The sequence below is a fragment of the Rattus norvegicus genome, chromosome 1, assembly GCF_021556685.1.
Source record: "Rattus norvegicus strain SHRSP/BbbUtx chromosome 1, alternate assembly SHRSP_T2T, whole genome shotgun sequence".
NCBI classification, from domain to species: domain Eukaryota; kingdom Metazoa; phylum Chordata; class Mammalia; order Rodentia; family Muridae; genus Rattus; species Rattus norvegicus.
The window spans coordinates 171,760,620-171,780,299 of NC_141534.1; the positions used below are offsets into that span (position 1 = coordinate 171,760,620).

General features: G+C 44.0%; 3 protein-coding genes across 3 annotated transcripts; all 3 read left to right on the forward strand.

Moving 5' to 3' along the window:
* Positions 1–1,054: 1,054 nt before the first annotated feature.
* Positions 1,055–3,978, forward strand: LOC148007775 (ubiquitin carboxyl-terminal hydrolase 17-like protein D). Its single transcript, XM_087610235.1, has 2 exons — positions 1,055–1,139; positions 2,027–3,978. The coding sequence occupies exons 1-2, from the start codon at positions 1,112–1,114 to the stop codon at positions 3,511–3,513; spliced, it is 1,515 nt and encodes a 504-aa protein (XP_087466361.1). The 5' UTR covers positions 1,055–1,111; the 3' UTR covers positions 3,514–3,978.
* Positions 3,979–6,972: 2,994 nt separating this feature from the next.
* LOC148007776 (ubiquitin carboxyl-terminal hydrolase 17-like protein D) lies at positions 6,973–9,904 on the forward strand. Its single transcript, XM_087610240.1, has 2 exons — positions 6,973–7,064; positions 7,953–9,904. The coding sequence occupies exons 1-2, from the start codon at positions 7,037–7,039 to the stop codon at positions 9,437–9,439; spliced, it is 1,515 nt and encodes a 504-aa protein (XP_087466366.1). The 5' UTR covers positions 6,973–7,036; the 3' UTR covers positions 9,440–9,904.
* Positions 9,905–12,889: 2,985 nt separating this feature from the next.
* LOC148007777 (ubiquitin carboxyl-terminal hydrolase 17-like protein D) lies at positions 12,890–15,822 on the forward strand. The gene is made up of 2 exons (XM_087610241.1): positions 12,890–12,981; positions 13,871–15,822. The coding sequence occupies exons 1-2, from the start codon at positions 12,954–12,956 to the stop codon at positions 15,355–15,357; spliced, it is 1,515 nt and encodes a 504-aa protein (XP_087466367.1). The 5' UTR covers positions 12,890–12,953; the 3' UTR covers positions 15,358–15,822.
* Positions 15,823–19,680: the final 3,858 nt, after the last annotated feature.

The window sequence follows — 19,680 nt, forward strand, 5'->3', positions numbered from 1 at the left end:
AATTGAAAAACAGAAAGCAGGTAATAGAATAAGGGGAACCATGCTCCAGATCCTGCAAGCAGCAGAACCTGGCAGCTTCAGTCATATGACTCTGGCTTTAGATTGAAAAATAGAAGGGACTACTGGGACAATTGATGCTGGTTAGCAGGAGCTAAGAAATTAGCGGTGATTAAGAAGACACTAGCATAATTGAGGTGATATTTTCTGTGAAGCTATACAGCAGGAATTAAGAAAGTTTTTGGTTGATAAGTATGGTGTGTGTGTGTGTGTGTGTGTGTGTGTGTGTGTGTTTATGTGTGTGTGTATGTGTGTGTGTATGTGTGTGTGTGTGGGGGGGTGTGTAATTGAATCACATCCACAGTAGTTAAATCACTAGAGGTGATAGCACTATAAAAATGTTATTATTAGTAATTAGAGAGTTAGTTGTGGGTAAAACACCTACATCAAAATGCTTTGTACATTTGGGTACTAATATATACTAAAGAAGCAGACTGTAGATTCAAGGTCATCCTCCTTCCCACACCAACACCACTGAGGATCAACAGTTTCCTTAGTGGACTAGATGACATCATTGACCATATGACCTTGACTGAAAAATGTATCTGCTACCAGAGAAATGATCTCATTGCAGATCCAACATCGACCAAGAAAACAAAACAAAACCAATACACAAACAAACAAAAAAAAAAACCCAAATAAACAAAACTAGGCCTAAGTTGTTTCACCTGATTCTGTGTGTTTATCAAGGTGAAGCAAACTCTTGTATGGCAGGCCTAGTCATCATTTCCTTTATTTGACATGGCTTTGCAACTTTATTCCAAGTAAAACCCAAGCTTAATACAAATAAGAAAATGGAGCTGAATGCAGGAAAATGGACTCCAAAGAGATCAGATTTCAGAGCTTCTTTGCAGCAGAATCCACAACCAACTTGGGAGGGGCTTGTCTGGGATTGGCAGTTCTGGGAAGGTTTGTGGGCGTGGCCACAGGACTAAACTATAAAATGCTGAGCATTTGCGATTGATCGTCACTTACAGCGATTTTCTGGAGGGAAAGACTTCCTTCTGCTGACTTCGAAGATTCCAGCAGGTTATTCGAACGGGATCATAGAAAAATGGTGACTGCTCCCTCCTTCACAGAAGGTAAGTCTCACTGTAAGGTCTTACATCTTGTGTGTTCACCACCAAAGCTGTTGGCCCTAAAGTACCTTTATTTTCTTGTCCTGTAGCCAGTCTAGCCTTGTCATCTCCTGCAGCTCTAGACATGCATAAGGATGAATCTAGGGTGATGGGACAAACTTCTGGAGACATGGGGGGGGCTTCTCTGCACTTCTAAGAAGTTCAGTGTCATAAGGCATTCACAGCTTGCATATTTAGTGCAAGAAACTTGCAGTCATCTCTGCGAACCATACTGGAACTGATCAGATGCACTCAGAGTGTGGCCTTTTATTCGAGCTAGCTAGGGAACCACCGTGAGTAGGAAGGTTTTGGTGATGATGAGTCCAGAATATCTCTCAGGACAAGGGTTTACATTAAGCAGCAAGCAGAGGGCTGGGGGTGAGTATGCAAGCATCTGCTTGGAAAATTTTTAGGATCTTTTAACATATTGGTGTGTGCTGAGAGTCCTATCACATACTTAATGTCCGCTTCCCTCTGCATTAGTGGTCGTTGGGGAGGGGCTGGGCTTTTAACCTGGGGGTGCAGATCTGTTGTGGTAATGACATGGAGTCGCTGACTTGCTGAGCTTGTAAACTGGAGACTGGATATAGCTTTGGAGTTTTTTGGTTTTTTGTTTTGTTTTTTATTGTTTTGTAGTGTTTTTTTTTTTTTTATTTTGAGTTGTTTTGTTTTGTTTTGTTGTTGAGGTGGTAACATGGATATTAGTGCTAGGTACTGTCTTGTTAGTTTTCCTGAGTTCAAACTTAGGTCAGGTTTTCTAAAATGGAGTCTGAAGTTAAAAGATTTGACCACTGACATGTCCTCCACCAAAGCTGTTGGCCCTAAAGTCGTTTTGTGTTCTTGTCCTGTAGAAGATCCAGCCATGTCACCACCTGCTACCCCAGAGCTCCATCAAGATGAAGCACAGGTGCTAGAGGAGCTGTCTGCCAAGGGGAAGCCCAGTCTGAGTTTGCAGAGGATCCAAAGCCCAGGGTCAGGGCTCCAGAACATAGGCAACAGCTGCTACCTGAATGCAGTCCTGCAGTGCTTGACACACACACCACCTCTTGCCGACTATATGCTGTCCCAGGAGCATTCTCAGAGGTGTTGTTACCCAGAAGGCTGTAAGATGTGTGCTATGGAAGCTCATGTGACCCAGAGTCTCCTCCACTCCCACTCAGGAGGTGTCATGAAACCCTCCGAGATATTGACCTCTACCTTCCACAAGCACAGGCAGGAAGATGCCCATGAATTTCTCATGTTCACCTTGAATGCCATGCATGAATCCTGCCTTCGAGGGTGCAAGCAATCAGAAACCTCCTCTAAGGACAGCTCCCTGATCTATGACATATTTGGAGGCCAGATGAGATCTCAGATCAAGTGTCACCACTGCCAGGGCACCTTAGATTCCTACGATCCCTTCCTGAACCTCTTCCTGGATATCTGCTCTGCTCAGAGTGTGAAGCAAGCCTTGGAGGACTTAGTGAAGCTAGAAGAGTTGCAGGGGGACAACGCCTACTACTGTGGTAGGTGTAGAGAGAAGATGCCAGCTTCTAAGACCACGAAGGTTCAGACTGCCTCAAAGGTTCTCCTGCTAGTGTTAAACCGCTCCTACGATTTCGGGGGTGACAAGTTGAACAGGGTAGTAAGCTACCCAGAGTACCTTGACCTGCAGCCATACCTGTCACAGCCAACTGCAGGACCCCTGCCTTATGCTCTCTATGCCGTCCTGGTCCATGATGGGGTGACTTGTTCCAGTGGACATTACTTCTGTTATGTCAAAGCCAGCCATGGGAAGTGGTATAAGATGGATGATTCTAAGGTCACCAGGTGCGATGTGTCCTCTGTCCTGAGTGAGCCTGCCTATCTGCTCTTCTATGTCCAGCAGACTGACCTTGAGAAGGTCAATGTTGATGTGTCTGTGGGCAGAGTACATGGGGTTCTTCACCCTGAATCCCAGCAGAAGAAAACGCGGAAGAAAAAGCACAAGAGAAGCTCTTGCACAGAAGCTGTACACATGCCCCGAGAAAACAGGGAAAATACAGCCACCAAAGAAACCTCCTTAGGGGAGGGGAAAGTGCTTCAGGAACAGAACCACCAGAAAGCTGGGCAGAACCTCAAGACTACCAAAGTCAATTTGTCAGCCAACGGAACTGTGATTCATCAGCCCAGATATACCGCAAACTGGGGCAGGAATGCTCCAGACAAGGACGATCAACCAGGGCACAGTGGTGACAGACTCCTCACCACTCAGGGCTCCATGAACACTGGGCAGCTCTGTGGTCATGGAGGGAGCCAAAGATCTAAGAAGAGGAAGAACAAGAACAAACAAGGGCAGAGGCCTCTGCTTGTTTACTAGTGCTCAGTTACTCAGTCAACCTGGGTCCTGTGGACACACTGTCAACCTGAGAGGGACCTCTGGAAGAAGAAATTTGAACCCATGTCCCAAACAGGAACATGCCTTACCCCTCAGGTGGAGTCTTCCTTTCCTGTGCCCTTGCCTGCCTTCGCTGACTCTGTGAAGGATAGTCTGGATGTGGAAAAACAATGGCCAGGGTATAGGGACAAATTGAATACAAGAAAGCTGGAAACCTGGGGAAACACTGCCTACCTACCCTCTTCTGCAACTCATGGAATCTGAGGAGGGAAGAGACTAAATCCCTACCCTGGCACTCTTGATGTTCAGATTTTACCCTCTGCCAAGAAGTTGCTGGGCAGACTGACTTTTATAACCCCCTTTCTGGGAAATGTGAAGGACAAAGTGTAGAGATGTTCTTATTCCTTGTATGTGATTTGCAGTTCTTTGACCAAATAAATTCTGTTACTCCACACTCTGTTTTCTTATTTATTTATTTTTCGCCATGAATATAAATCAGTATGGTATTCACTTGGAAGAGTATACTGACCCTCATAATAACATTCATCTCAGAAATGTAGGGAGTAGTCATCACTCACTTGAGTTTTTAAAGGATTCTTTTCCCCCAGGGAGTTGCCACCTACCCTGTCTCTGATGTGAGGTCATTGACTTCACTGCAATCCCGGTTGCTAGACTTGTTTGAAGGTTCTGGGTTTGATACTGAAGGAGAAAGGTGGGCAGTCAGCACCTGTGGCATCAGCTGTTCATCAAACCCTAATGAAAAGTCAGAGGTGGGACTTGCAGAGACTGTGACAGCAAAAGTGTCTGGGCTCCTGTCTCTGCCAAAGACCTCACTACCTCGGTGTCCCTTTTGATTACACGGGCCCCAAGGTCTTCTTAAGCCTGTTTGGAAACTAGAAGATCACAAATTCTGCTACTGGGATGTAAATGTTGCTTCTTCATAGGGGAAGAACCACTCTGTGAACAATATACAGAGTTGATAATTGATGCCATGAAAATTGCTTGTTGTTACTAAACACAACTTGATTGCTGGTTTAAGAAACTCTAGTATGTTCTCAACCGATAGCTGTCAACCTCTCTGGAGATGAATGATTCTTTCACAAGGGCTGTATATCACATATCCTGTCTATTATATATTCACCTTACAATTCAACAGCAGTAGCAAACTTACAGCAACAGAGTAGCATGGGAAACAATTTTATACTTGGCGGGATGGCACAACACGAAGAAGTTTACTGAGAACCACGGCTCTAGGACCATATAAGAGAGATCTTTAAATGAAGAAATCCATTTCAAACCCAAGAACAATTACATAGCAGTTTTTGGAACATCCACAGGGAACTGATTACATATGATATGGGGAAGAGGGCAAGTAGATAGAACCCACCTACTGTTACCTCGGGTGGGTGTGTGCAGATTTGTTGAGGAATAACCTAGAAACTGGTATTATACCTTGGTCTTGTTGGGAGTTAACTTGGAAACTAGTGCTAGACCCAAGTCTTATTGGGTAGGTAATCTGAAAACTGGTGCTAGTTACTGGCCTGTTAGTTGAGTTCAACCTTAAGTCAGAATCTTTAAGAAGATCGTCTAAGAAATCAAAAGATCTGTTCACTCAAGCACAAGTGACCCTTTATACAAAAGGATTTTATACTACGATTTGCCTGGTGTGGTCCACCTAAAAGTTACTCCTATTACTCCAGTGGGAATGTGTCAGCATGATGGCATTAGCTGGATGATTAAATCACCTGAAAAGTAATGGTGCAGTCAAGAGCTGATAAAGGCACTATAAAAAGGGCATTATAACTAACTAGAGAATTCTTTGTGTGTTGATTCCTTACAGCCTAATGCTTGGGATGTGCAAGTACTGACGTACACTAAAGAAACAGATTGTAAGTTCAGGATAATTTTTTATCCCAGTGCCAAGTGCAGTCGTCTACTCAGTAGGTTAGATCAGGCTTCCATCACATGACCTTGACTGAACCATAGGAAAGAGACTGTTCTGCAAAAGTATAGCAAGCTTAGAAAGGAAAAATATAAAACATATGGTTCAATTATTAAAAGTGCACCAAGAAGTGAAATGGAACTGAATCCTATGTTCTGGGAGGTAACAGATTAGAAATTTGGGGGCAAGGTCCTACCCCGCTAAGTTTACCTGCAGGTACTGTGGCACACACCTTTAATCCCAGGAGACAGAGCCAAACAGATTTCTGAGTTCAAGGCCAGCCTGGGACAAAGCAGGTTCTAGGTAAAGAAGAAAGCTTAACTCCAGGTTCCGTGGTACAAGCCTTTAATCCCAGTACTACAAAAGACATAGCCATGCAGAACTCTGAGTTCAAGTCAATCTACAAACAAGTTCCAGGAAAGCCATGCATAGGCAGAGAAGGAATTGAAAAACAGAAAGCAGGTAATAGAATAAGGGGAACCATGCTCCAGATCCTGCAAGCAGCAGAACCTGGCAGCTTCAGTCATATGACTCTGGCTTTAGATTGAAAAATAGAAGGGACTACTGGGACAATTGATGCTGGTTAGCAGGAGCTAAGAAATTAGCGGTGATTAAGAAGACACTAGCATAATTGAGGTGATATTTTCTGTGAAGCTATACAGCAGGAATTAAGAAAGTTTTTGGTTGATAAGTATGGTGTGTGTGTGTGTGTGTGTGTGTGTGTGTGTGTGTGTGTGTGTGTTTATGTGTGTGTGTATGTGTGTGTGTATGTGTGTGTGTGTGGGGGGGTGTGTAATTGAATCACATCCACAGTAGTTAAATCACTAGAGGTGATAGCACTATAAAAATGTTATTATTAGTAATTAGAGAGTTAGTTGTGGGTAAAACACCTACATCAAAATGCTTTGTACATTTGGGTACTAATATATACTAAAGAAGCAGACTGTAGATTCAAGGTCATCCTCCTTCCCACACCAACACCACTGAGGATCAACAGTTTCCTTAGTGGACTAGATGACATCATTGACCATATGACCTTGACTGAAAAATGTATCTGCTACCAGAGAAATGATCTCATTGCAGATCCAACATCGACCAAGAAAACAAAACAAAACCAATACACAAACAAACAAAAAAAAAAACCCAAATAAACAAAACTAGGCCTAAGTTGTTTCACCTGATTCTGTGTGTTTATCAAGGTGAAGCAAACTCTTGTATGGCAGGCCTAGTCATCATTTCCTTTATTTGACATGGCTTTGCAACTTTATTCCAAGTAAAACCCAAGCTTAATACAAATAAGAAAATGGAGCTGAATGCAGGAAAATGGACTCCAAAGAGATCAGATTTCAGAGCTTCTTTGCAGCAGAATCCACAACCAACTTGGGAGGGGCTTGTCTGGGATTGGCAGTTCTGGGAAGGTTTGTGGGCGTGGCCACAGGACTAAACTATAAAATGCTGAGCATTTGCGATTGATCGTCACTTACAGCGATTTTCTGGAGGGAAAGACTTCCTTCTGCTGACTTAGAAGATTCCAGCAGGTTATTCGAACGGGATCATAGAAAAATGGTGACTGCTCCCTCCTTCACAGAAGGTAAGTCTCACTGTAAGGTCTTACATCTTGTGTGTTCACCACCAAAGCTGTTGGCCCTAAAGTACCTTTATTTTCTTGTCCTGTAGCCAGTCTAGCCTTGTCATCTCCTGCAGCTCTAGACATGCATAAGGATGAATCTAGGGTGATGGGACAAACTTCTGGAGACATGGGGGGGGGCTTCTCTGCACTTCTAAGAAGTTCAGTGTCATAAGGCATTCACAGCTTGCATATTTAGTGCAAGAAACTTGCAGTCATCTCTGCGAACCATACTGGAACTGATCAGATGCACTCAGAGTGTGGCCTTTTATTCGAGCTAGCTAGGGAACCACCGTGAGTAGGAAGGTTTTGGTGATGATGAGTCCAGAATATCTCTCAGGACAAGGGTTTACATTAAGCAGCAAGCAGAGGGCTGGGGGTGAGTATGCAAGCATCTGCTTGGAAAATTTTTAGGATCTTTTAACATATTGGTGTGTGCTGAGAGTCCTATCACATACTTAATGTCCGCTTCCCTCTGCATTAGTGGTCGTTGGGGAGGGGCTGGGCTTTTAACCTGGGGGTGCAGATCTGTTGTGGTAATGACATGGAGTCGCTGACTTGCTGAGCTTGTAAACTGGAGACTGGATCTAGCTTTGGAGTTTTTTGGTTTTTTGTTTTGTTTTTTATTGTTTTGTAGTGTTTTTTTTTTTTTTATTTTGAGTTGTTTTGTTTTGTTTTGTTGTTGAGGTGGTAACATGGATATTAGTGCTAGGTACTGTCTTGTTAGTTTTCCTGAGTTCAAACTTAGGTCAGGTTTTCTAAAATGGAGTCTGAAGTTAAAAGATTTGACCACTGACATGTCCTCCACCAAAGCTGTTGGCCCTAAAGTCGTTTTGTGTTCTTGTCCTGTAGAAGATCCAGCCATGTCACCACCTGCTACCCCAGAGCTCCATCAAGATGAAGCACAGGTGCTAGAGGAGCTGTCTGCCAAGGGGAAGCCCAGTCTGAGTTTGCAGAGGATCCAAAGCCCAGGGTCAGGGCTCCAGAACATAGGCAACAGCTGCTACCTGAATGCAGTCCTGCAGTGCTTGACACACACACCACCTCTTGCCGACTATATGCTGTCCCAGGAGCATTCTCAGAGGTGTTGTTACCCAGAAGGCTGTAAGATGTGTGCTATGGAAGCTCATGTGACCCAGAGTCTCCTCCACTCCCACTCAGGAGGTGTCATGAAACCCTCCGAGATATTGACCTCTACCTTCCACAAGCACAGGCAGGAAGATGCCCATGAATTTCTCATGTTCACCTTGAATGCCATGCATGAATCCTGCCTTCGAGGGTGCAAGCAATCAGAAACCTCCTCTAAGGACAGCTCCCTGATCTATGACATATTTGGAGGCCAGATGAGATCTCAGATCAAGTGTCACCACTGCCAGGGCACCTTAGATTCCTACGATCCCTTCCTGAACCTCTTCCTGGATATCTGCTCTGCTCAGAGTGTGAAGCAAGCCTTGGAGGACTTAGTGAAGCTAGAAGAGTTGCAGGGGGACAACGCCTACTACTGTGGTAGGTGTAGAGAGAAGATGCCAGCTTCTAAGACCACGAAGGTTCAGACTGCCTCAAAGGTTCTCCTGCTAGTGTTAAACCGCTCCTACGATTTCGGGGGTGACAAGTTGAACAGGGTAGTAAGCTACCCAGAGTACCTTGACCTGCAGCCATACCTGTCACAGCCAACTGCAGGACCCCTGCCTTATGCTCTCTATGCCGTCCTGGTCCATGATGGGGTGACTTGTTCCAGTGGACATTACTTCTGTTATGTCAAAGCCAGCCATGGGAAGTGGTATAAGATGGATGATTCTAAGGTCACCAGGTGCGATGTGTCCTCTGTCCTGAGTGAGCCTGCCTATCTGCTCTTCTATGTCCAGCAGACTGACCTTGAGAAGGTCAATGTTGATGTGTCTGTGGGCAGAGTACATGGGGTTCTTCACCCTGAATCCCAGCAGAAGAAAACGCGGAAGAAAAAGCACAAGAGAAGCTCTTGCACAGAAGCTGTACACATGCCCCGAGAAAACAGGGAAAATACAGCCACCAAAGAAACCTCCTTAGGGGAGGGGAAAGTGCTTCAGGAACAGAACCACCAGAAAGCTGGGCAGAACCTCAAGACTACCAAAGTCAATTTGTCAGCCAACGGAACTGTGATTCATCAGCCCAGATATACCGCAAACTGGGGCAGGAATGCTCCAGACAAGGACGATCAACCAGGGCACAGTGGTGACAGACTCCTCACCACTCAGGGCTCCATGAACACTGGGCAGCTCTGTGGTCATGGAGGGAGCCAAAGATCTAAGAAGAGGAAGAACAAGAACAAACAAGGGCAGAGGCCTCTGCTTGTTTACTAGTGCTCAGTTACTCAGTCAACCTGGGTCCTGTGGACACACTGTCAACCTGAGAGGGACCTCTGGAAGAAGAAATTTGAACCCATGTCCCAAACAGGAACATGCCTTACCCCTCAGGTGGAGTCTTCCTTTCCTGTGCCCTTGCCTGCCTTCGCTGACTCTGTGAAGGATAGTCTGGATGTGGAAAAACAATGGCCAGGGTATAGGGACAAATTGAATACAAGAAAGCTGGAAACCTGGGGAAACACTGCCTACCTACCCTCTTCTGCAACTCATGGAATCTGAGGAGGGAAGAGACTAAATCCCTACCCTGGCACTCTTGATGTTCAGATTTTACCCTCTGCCAAGAAGTTGCTGGGCAGACTGACTTTTATAACCCCCTTTCTGGGAAATGTGAAGGACAAAGTGTAGAGATGTTCTTATTCCTTGTATGTGATTTGCAGTTCTTTGACCAAATAAATTCTGTTACTCCACACTCTGTTTTCTTATTTATTTATTTTTCGCCATGAATATAAATCAGTATGGTATTCACTTGGAAGAGTATACTGACCCTCATAATAACATTCATCTCAGAAATGTAGGGAGTAGTCATCACTCACTTGAGTTTTTAAAGGATTCTTTTCCCCCAGGGAGTTGCCACCTACCCTGTCTCTGATGTGAGGTCATTGACTTCACTGCAATCCCGGTTGCTAGACTTGTTTGAAGGTTCTGGGTTTGATACTGAAGGAGAAAGGTGGGCAGTCAGCACCTGTGGCATCAGCTGTTCATCAAACCCTAATGAAAAGTCAGAGGTGGGACTTGCAGAGACTGTGACAGCAAAAGTGTCTGGGCTCCTGTCTCTGCCAAAGACCTCACTACCTCGGTGTCCCTTTTGATTACACGGGCCCCAAGGTCTTCTTAAGCCTGTTTGGAAACTAGAAGATCACAAATTCTGCTACTGGGATGTAAATGTTGCTTCTTCATAGGGGAAGAACCACTCTGTGAACAATATACAGAGTTGATAATTGATGCCATGAAAATTGCTTGTTGTTACTAAACACAACTTGATTGCTGGTTTAAGAAACTCTAGTATGTTCTCAACCGATAGCTGTCAACCTCTCTGGAGATGAATGATTCTTTCACAAGGGCTGTATATCACATATCCTGTCTATTATATATTCACCTTACAATTCAACAGCAGTAGCAAACTTACAGCAACAGAGTAGCATGGGAAACAATTTTATACTTGGCGGGATGGCACAACACGAAGAAGTTTACTGAGAACCACGGCTCTAGGACCATATAAGAGAGATCTTTAAATGAAGAAATCCATTTCAAACCCAAGAACAATTACATAGCAGTTTTTGGAACATCCACAGGGAACTGATTACATATGATATGGGGAAGAGGGCAAGTAGATAGAACCCACCTACTGTTACCTCGGGTGGGTGTGTGCAGATTTGTTGAGGAATAACCTAGAAACTGGTATTATACCTTGGTCTTGTTGGGAGTTAACTTGGAAACTAGTGCTAGACCCAAGTCTTATTGGGTAGGTAATCTGAAAACTGGTGCTAGTTACTGGCCTGTTAGTTGAGTTCAACCTTAAGTCAGAATCTTTAAGAAGATCGTCTAAGAAATCAAAAGATCTGTTCACTCAAGCACAAGTGACCCTTTATACAAAAGGATTTTATACTACGATTTGCCTGGTGTGGTCCACCTAAAAGTTACTCCTATTACTCCAGTGGGAATGTGTCAGCATGATGGCATTAGCTGGATGATTAAATCACCTGAAAAGTAATGGTGCAGTCAAGAGCTGATAAAGGCACTATAAAAAGGGCATTATAACTAACTAGAGAATTCTTTGTGTGTTGATTCCTTACAGCCTAATGCTTGGGATGTGCAAGTACTGACGTACACTAAAGAAACAGATTGTAAGTTCAGGATAATTTTTTATCCCAGTGCCAAGTGCAGTCGTCTACTCAGTAGGTTAGATCAGGCTTCCATCACATGACCTTGACTGAACCATAGGAAAGAGACTGTTCTGCAAAAGTATAGCAAGCTTAGAAAGGAAAAATATAAAACATATGGTTCAATTATTAAAAGTGCACCAAGAAGTGAAATGGAACTGAATCCTATGTTCTGGGAGGTAACAGATTAGAAATTTGGGGGCAAGGTCCTACCCCGCTAAGTTTACCTGCAGGTACTGTGGCACACACCTTTAATCCCAGGAGACAGAGCCAAACAGATTTCTGAGTTCAAGGCCAGCCTGGGACAAAGCAGGTTCTAGGTAAAGAAGAAAGCTTAACTCCAGGTTCCGTGGTACAAGCCTTTAATCCCAGTACTACAAAAGACATAGCCATGCAGAACTCTGAGTTCAAGTCAATCTACAAACAAGTTCCAGGAAAGCCATGCATAGGCAGAGAAGGAATTGAAAAACAGAAAGCAGGTAATAGAATAAGGGGAACCATGCTCCAGATCCTGCAAGCAGCAGAACCTGGCAGCTTCAGTCATATGACTCTGGCTTTAGATTGAAAAATAGAAGGGACTACTGGGACAATTGATGCTGGTTAGCAGGAGCTAAGAAATTAGCGGTGATTAAGAAGACACTAGCATAATTGAGGTGATATTTTCTGTGAAGCTATACAGCAGGAATTAAGAAAGTTTTTGGTTGATAAGTATGGTGTGTGTGTGTGTGTGTGTGTGTGTGTGTGTGTGTGTTTATGTGTGTGTGTATGTGTGTGTGTATGTGTGTGTGTGTGGGGGGGTGTGTAATTGAATCACATCCACAGTAGTTAAATCACTAGAGGTGATAGCACTATAAAAATGTTATTATTAGTAATTAGAGAGTTAGTTGTGGGTAAAACACCTACATCAAAATGCTTTGTACATTTGGGTACTAATATATACTAAAGAAGCAGACTGTAGATTCAAGGTCATCCTCCTTCCCACACCAACACCACTGAGGATCAACAGTTTCCTTAGTGGACTAGATGACATCATTGACCATATGACCTTGACTGAAAAATGTATCTGCTACCAGAGAAATGATCTCATTGCAGATCCAACATCGACCAAGAAAACAAAACAAAACCAATACACAAACAAACAAAAAAAAAACCCAAATAAACAAAACTAGGCCTAAGTTGTTTCACCTGATTCTGTGTGTTTATCAAGGTGAAGCAAACTCTTGTATGGCAGGCCTAGTCATCATTTCCTTTATTTGACATGGCTTTGCAACTTTATTCCAAGTAAAACCCAAGCTTAATACAAATAAGAAAATGGAGCTGAATGCAGGAAAATGGACTCCAAAGAGATCAGATTTCAGAGCTTCTTTGCAGCAGAATCCACAACCAACTTGGGAGGGGCTTGTCTGGGATTGGCAGTTCTGGGAAGGTTTGTGGGCGTGGCCACAGGACTAAACTATAAAATGCTGAGCATTTGCGATTGATCGTCACTTACAGCGATTTTCTGGAGGGAAAGACTTCCTTCTGCTGACTTCGAAGATTCCAGCAGGTTATTCGAACGGGATCATAGAAAAATGGTGACTGCTCCCTCCTTCACAGAAGGTAAGTCTCACTGTAAGGTCTTACATCTTGTGTGTTCACCACCAAAGCTGTTGGCCCTAAAGTACCTTTATTTTCTTGTCCTGTAGCCAGTCTAGCCTTGTCATCTCCTGCAGCTCTAGACATGCATAAGGATGAATCTAGGGTGATGGGACAAACTTCTGGAGACATGGGGGGGGGCTTCTCTGCACTTCTAAGAAGTTCAGTGTCATAAGGCATTCACAGCTTGCATATTTAGTGCAAGAAACTTGCAGTCATCTCTGCGAACCATACTGGAACTGATCAGATGCACTCAGAGTGTGGCCTTTTATTCGAGCTAGCTAGGGAACCACCGTGAGTAGGAAGGTTTTGGTGATGATGAGTCCAGAATATCTCTCAGGACAAGGGTTTACATTAAGCAGCAAGCAGAGGGCTGGGGGTGAGTATGCAAGCATCTGCTTGGAAAATTTTTAGGATCTTTTAACATATTGGTGTGTGCTGAGAGTCCTATCACATACTTAATGTCCGCTTCCCTCTGCATTAGTGGTCGTTGGGGAGGGGCTGGGCTTTTAACCTGGGGGTGCAGATCTGTTGTGGTAATGACATGGAGTCGCTGACTTGCTGAGCTTGTAAACTGGAGACTGGATCTAGCTTTGGAGTTTTTTGGTTTTTTGTTTTGTTTTTTATTGTTTTGTAGTGTTTTTTTTTTTTTTTATTTTGAGTTGTTTTGTTTTGTTTTGTTGTTGAGGTGGTAACATGGATATTAGTGCTAGGTACTGTCTTGTTAGTTTTCCTGAGTTCAAACTTAGGTCAGGTTTTCTAAAATGGAGTCTGAAGTTAAAAGATTTGACCACTGACATGTCCTCCACCAAAGCTGTTGGCCCTAAAGTCGTTTTGTGTTCTTGTCCTGTAGAAGATCCAGCCATGTCACCACCTGCTACCCCAGAGCTCCATCAAGATGAAGCACAGGTGCTAGAGGAGCTGTCTGCCAAGGGGAAGCCCAGTCTGAGTTTGCAGAGGATCCAAAGCCCAGGGTCAGGGCTCCAGAACATAGGCAACAGCTGCTACCTGAATGCAGTCCTGCAGTGCTTGACACACACACCACCTCTTGCCGACTATATGCTGTCCCAGGAGCATTCTCAGAGGTGTTGTTACCCAGAAGGCTGTAAGATGTGTGCTATGGAAGCTCATGTGACCCAGAGTCTCCTCCACTCCCACTCAGGAGGTGTCATGAAACCCTCCGAGATATTGACCTCTACCTTCCACAAGCACAGGCAGGAAGATGCCCATGAATTTCTCATGTTCACCTTGAATGCCATGCATGAATCCTGCCTTCGAGGGTGCAAGCAATCAGAAACCTCCTCTAAGGACAGCTCCCTGATCTATGACATATTTGGAGGCCAGATGAGATCTCAGATCAAGTGTCACCACTGCCAGGGCACCTTAGATTCCTACGATCCCTTCCTGAACCTCTTCCTGGATATCTGCTCTGCTCAGAGTGTGAAGCAAGCCTTGGAGGACTTAGTGAAGCTAGAAGAGTTGCAGGGGGACAACGCCTACTACTGTGGTAGGTGTAGAGAGAAGATGCCAGCTTCTAAGACCACGAAGGTTCAGACTGCCTCAAAGGTTCTCCTGCTAGTGTTAAACCGCTCCTACGATTTCGGGGGTGACAAGTTGAACAGGGTAGTAAGCTACCCAGAGTACCTTGACCTGCAGCCATACCTGTCACAGCCAACTGCAGGACCCCTGCCTTATGCTCTCTATGCCGTCCTGGTCCATGATGGGGTGACTTGTTCCAGTGGACATTACTTCTGTTATGTCAAAGCCAGCCATGGGAAGTGGTATAAGATGGATGATTCTAAGGTCACCAGGTGCGATGTGTCCTCTGTCCTGAGTGAGCCTGCCTATCTGCTCTTCTATGTCCAGCAGACTGACCTTGAGAAGGTCAATGTTGATGTGTCTGTGGGCAGAGTACATGGGGTTCTTCACCCTGAATCCCAGCAGAAGAAAACGCGGAAGAAAAAGCACAAGAGAAGCTCTTGCACAGAAGCTGTACACATGCCCCGAGAAAACAGGGAAAATACAGCCACCAAAGAAACCTCCTTAGGGGAGGGGAAAGTGCTTCAGGAACAGAACCACCAGAAAGCTGGGCAGAACCTCAAGACTACCAAAGTCAATTTGTCAGCCAACGGAACTGTGATTCATCAGCCCAGATATACCGCAAACTGGGGCAGGAATGCTCCAGACAAGGACGATCAACCAGGGCACAGTGGTGACAGACTCCTCACCACTCAGGGCTCCATGAACACTGGGCAGCTCTGTGGTCATGGAGGGAGCCAAAGATCTAAGAAGAGGAAGAACAAGAACAAACAAGGGCAGAGGCCTCTGCTTGTTTACTAGTGCTCAGTTACTCAGTCAACCTGGGTCCTGTGGACACACTGTCAACCTGAGAGGGACCTCTGGAAGAAGAAATTTGAACCCATGTCCCAAACAGGAACATGCCTTACCCCTCAGGTGGAGTCTTCCTTTCCTGTGCCCTTGCCTGCCTTCGCTGACTCTGTGAAGGATAGTCTGGATGTGGAAAAACAATGGCCAGGGTATAGGGACAAATTGAATACAAGAAAGCTGGAAACCTGGGGAAACACTGCCTACCTACCCTCTTCTGCAACTCATGGAATCTGAGGAGGGAAGAGACTAAATCCCTACCCTGGCACTCTTGATGTTCAGATTTTACCCTCTGCCAAGAAGTTGCTGGGCAGACTGACTTTTATAACCCCCTTTCTGGGAAATGTGAAGGACAAAGTGTAGAGATGTTCTTATTCCTTGTATGTGATTTGCAGTTCTTTGACCAAATAAATTCTGTTACTCCACACTCTGTTTTCTTATTTATTTATTTTTCGCCATGAATATAAATCAGTATGGTATTCACTTGGAAGAGTATACTGACCCTCATAATAACATTCATCTCAGAAATGTAGGGAGTAGTCATCACTCACTTGAGTTTTTAAAGGATTCTTTTCCCCCAGGGAGTTGCCACCTACCCTGTCTCTGATGTGAGGTCATTGACTTCACTGCAATCCCGGTTGCTAGACTTGTTTGAAGGTTCTGGGTTTGATACTGAAGGAGAAAGGTGGGCAGTCAGCACCTGTGGCATCAGCTGTTCATCAAACCCTAATGAAAAGTCAGAGGTGGGACTTGCAGAGACTGTGACAGCAAAAGTGTCTGGGCTCCTGTCTCTGCCAAAGACCTCACTACCTCGGTGTCCCTTTTGATTACACGGGCCCCAAGGTCTTCTTAAGCCTGTTTGGAAACTAGAAGATCACAAATTCTGCTACTGGGATGTAAATGTTGCTTCTTCATAGGGGAAGAACCACTCTGTGAACAATATACAGAGTTGATAATTGATGCCATGAAAATTGCTTGTTGTTACTAAACACAACTTGATTGCTGGTTTAAGAAACTCTAGTATGTTCTCAACCGATAGCTGTCAACCTCTCTGGAGATGAATGATTCTTTCACAAGGGCTGTATATCACATATCCTGTCTATTATATATTCACCTTACAATTCAACAGCAGTAGCAAACTTACAGCAACAGAGTAGCATGGGAAACAATTTTATACTTGGCGGGATGGCACAACACGAAGAAGTTTACTGAGAACCACGGCTCTAGGACCATATAAGAGAGATCTTTAAATGAAGAAATCCATTTCAAACCCAAGAACAATTACATAGCAGTTTTTGGAACATCCACAGGGAACTGATTACATATGATATGGGGAAGAGGGCAAGTAGATAGAACCCACCTACTGTTACCTCGGGTGGGTGTGTGCAGATTTGTTGAGGAATAACCTAGAAACTGGTATTATACCTTGGTCTTGTTGGGAGTTAACTTGGAAACTAGTGCTAGACCCAAGTCTTATTGGGTAGGTAATCTGAAAACTGGTGCTAGTTACTGGCCTGTTAGTTGAGTTCAACCTTAAGTCAGAATCTTTAAGAAGATCGTCTAAGAAATCAAAAGATCTGTTCACTCAAGCACAAGTGACCCTTTATACAAAAGGATTTTATACTACGATTTGCCTGGTGTGGTCCACCTAAAAGTTACTCCTATTACTCCAGTGGGAATGTGTCAGCATGATGGCATTAGCTGGATGATTAAATCACCTGAAAAGTAATGGTGCAGTCAAGAGCTGATAAAGGCACTATAAAAAGGGCATTATAACTAACTAGAGAATTCTTTGTGTGTTGATTCCTTACAGCCTAATGCTTGGGATGTGCAAGTACTGACGTACACTAAAGAAACAGATTGTAAGTTCAGGATAATTTTTTATCCCAGTGCCAAGTGCAGTCGTCTACTCAGTAGGTTAGATCAGGCTTCCATCACATGACCTTGACTGAACCATAGGAAAGAGACTGTTCTGCAAAAGTATAGCAAGCTTAGAAAGGAAAAATATAAAACATATGGTTCAATTATTAAAAGTGCACCAAGAAGTGAAATGGAACTGAATCCTATGTTCTGGGAGGTAACAGATTAGAAATTTGGGGGCAAGGTCCTACCCCGCTAAGTTTACCTGCAGGTACTGTGGCACACACCTTTAATCCCAGGAGACAGAGCCAAACAGATTTCTGAGTTCAAGGCCAGCCTGGGACAAAGCAGGTTCTAGGTAAAGAAGAAAGCTTAACTCCAGGTTCCGTGGTACAAGCCTTTAATCCCAGTACTACAAAAGACATAGCCATGCAGAACTCTGAGTTCAAGTCAATCTACAAACAAGTTCCAGGAAAGCCATGCATAGGCAGAGAAGGAATTGAAAAACAGAAAGCAGGTAATAGAATAAGGGGAACCATGCTCCAGATCCTGCAAGCAGCAGAACCTGGCAGCTTCAGTCATATGACTCTGGCTTTAGATTGAAAAATAGAAGGGACTACTGGGACAATTGATGCTGGTTAGCAGGAGCTAAGAAATTAGCGGTGATTAAGAAGACACTAGCATAATTGAGGTGATATTTTCTGTGAAGCTATACAGCAGGAATTAAGAAAGTTTTTGGTTGATAAGTATGGTGTGTGTGTGTGTGTGTGTGTGTGTGTGTGTGTGTGTGTGTGTGTTTATGTGTGTGTGTATGTGTGTGTGTATGTGTGTGTGTGGGGGGGGGTGTGTAATTGAATCACATCCACAGTAGTTAAATCACTAGAGGTGATAGCACTATAAAAATGTTATTATTAGTAATTAGAGAGTTAGTTGTGGGTAAAACACCTACATCAAAATGCTTTGTACATTTGGGTACTAATATATACTAAAGAAGCAGACTGTAGATTCAAGGTCATCCTCCTTCCCACACCAACACCACTGAGGATCAACAGTTTCCTTAGTGGACTAGATGACATCATTGACCATATGACCTTGACTGAAAAATGTATCTGCTACCAGAGAAATGATCTCATTGCAGATCCAACATCGACCAAGAAAACAAAACAAAACCAATACACAAACAAACAAAAAAAAAACCCAAATAAACAAAACTAGGCCTAAGTTGTTTCACCTGATTCTGTGTGTTTATCAAGGTGAAGCAAACTCTTGTATGGCAGGCCTAGTCATCATTTCCTTTATTTGACATGGCTTTGCAACTTTATTCCAAGTAAAACCCAAGCTTAATACAAATAAGAAAATGGAGCTGAATGCAGGAAAATGGACTCCAAAGAGATCAGATTTCAGAGCTTCTTTGCAGCAGAATCCACAACCAACTTGGGAGGGGCTTGTCTGGGATTGGCAGTTCTGGGAAGGTTTGTGGGCGTGGCCACAAGTCAATTTGTCAGCCAACGGAACTGTGATTCATCAGCCCAGATATACCGCAAACTGGGGCAGGAATGCTCCAGACAAGGACGATCAACCAGGGCACAATGGTGACAGACTCCTCACCACTCAGGGCTCCATGAACACTGGGCAGCTCTGTGGTCATGGAGGGAGCCAAAGATCTAAGAAGAGGAAGAACAAGAACAAGCAAGGGCAGAGGCCTCTGCTTGTTTGCTAGTGCTCAGTTACTCAGTCAACCTGAGGGAGACCTCTGGATCAAGGAATTTGGACCCATGTCCCAGGCAGGAAAATGCCTTACGCTTCAGGTGGAATGCACTATTCCTTTGTGCCCTTGCCTGTCTTTGCTGACACTGAGAAAGATAGTGTGGATATGGACAAACAATGCCCAGGGTACAGGGACAGTTTGAATGCAAGAAAGCTGGAAACCTTGGGGAAGTCTGCCTACCTACCCTCTTCTGCAACTCATGGAATCTGAGGAGGGAAGAGACTAAATCCCTACCCTGGAGCTCTTGATGTTCAGATTTTCCCCTCTGCCAAGAAGTTGCTGAGCAGACTGATTTTTATAACCCCCTTTCTGGAAAATGTGAAGGACAAAGATAGACATGTTCTTATTCTTTGTATGTGATTTGCAGTTCTTTGACCAAATAAATTCCGTTACTCCACACTCTGTTTTCTTATTTATTTATTTTTCGCCATGAATATAAATCAGTATGGTATTCACTTGGAAGAGTATACTGACTCTCATAATAACATTCATCTCAGAAATGTAGAGAGTAGTTATCACTCACTCAAGATTTTAAAGGATTCTTTTCCCTCAGGGAGTTGCCTCCTACCTTGTCTTTGATGTGAGGTCATTGGCTCCACTGAAATCCCTGTTGCTAGACTTGTTTGAAGGTTCTGTGTGTGATACTGAAG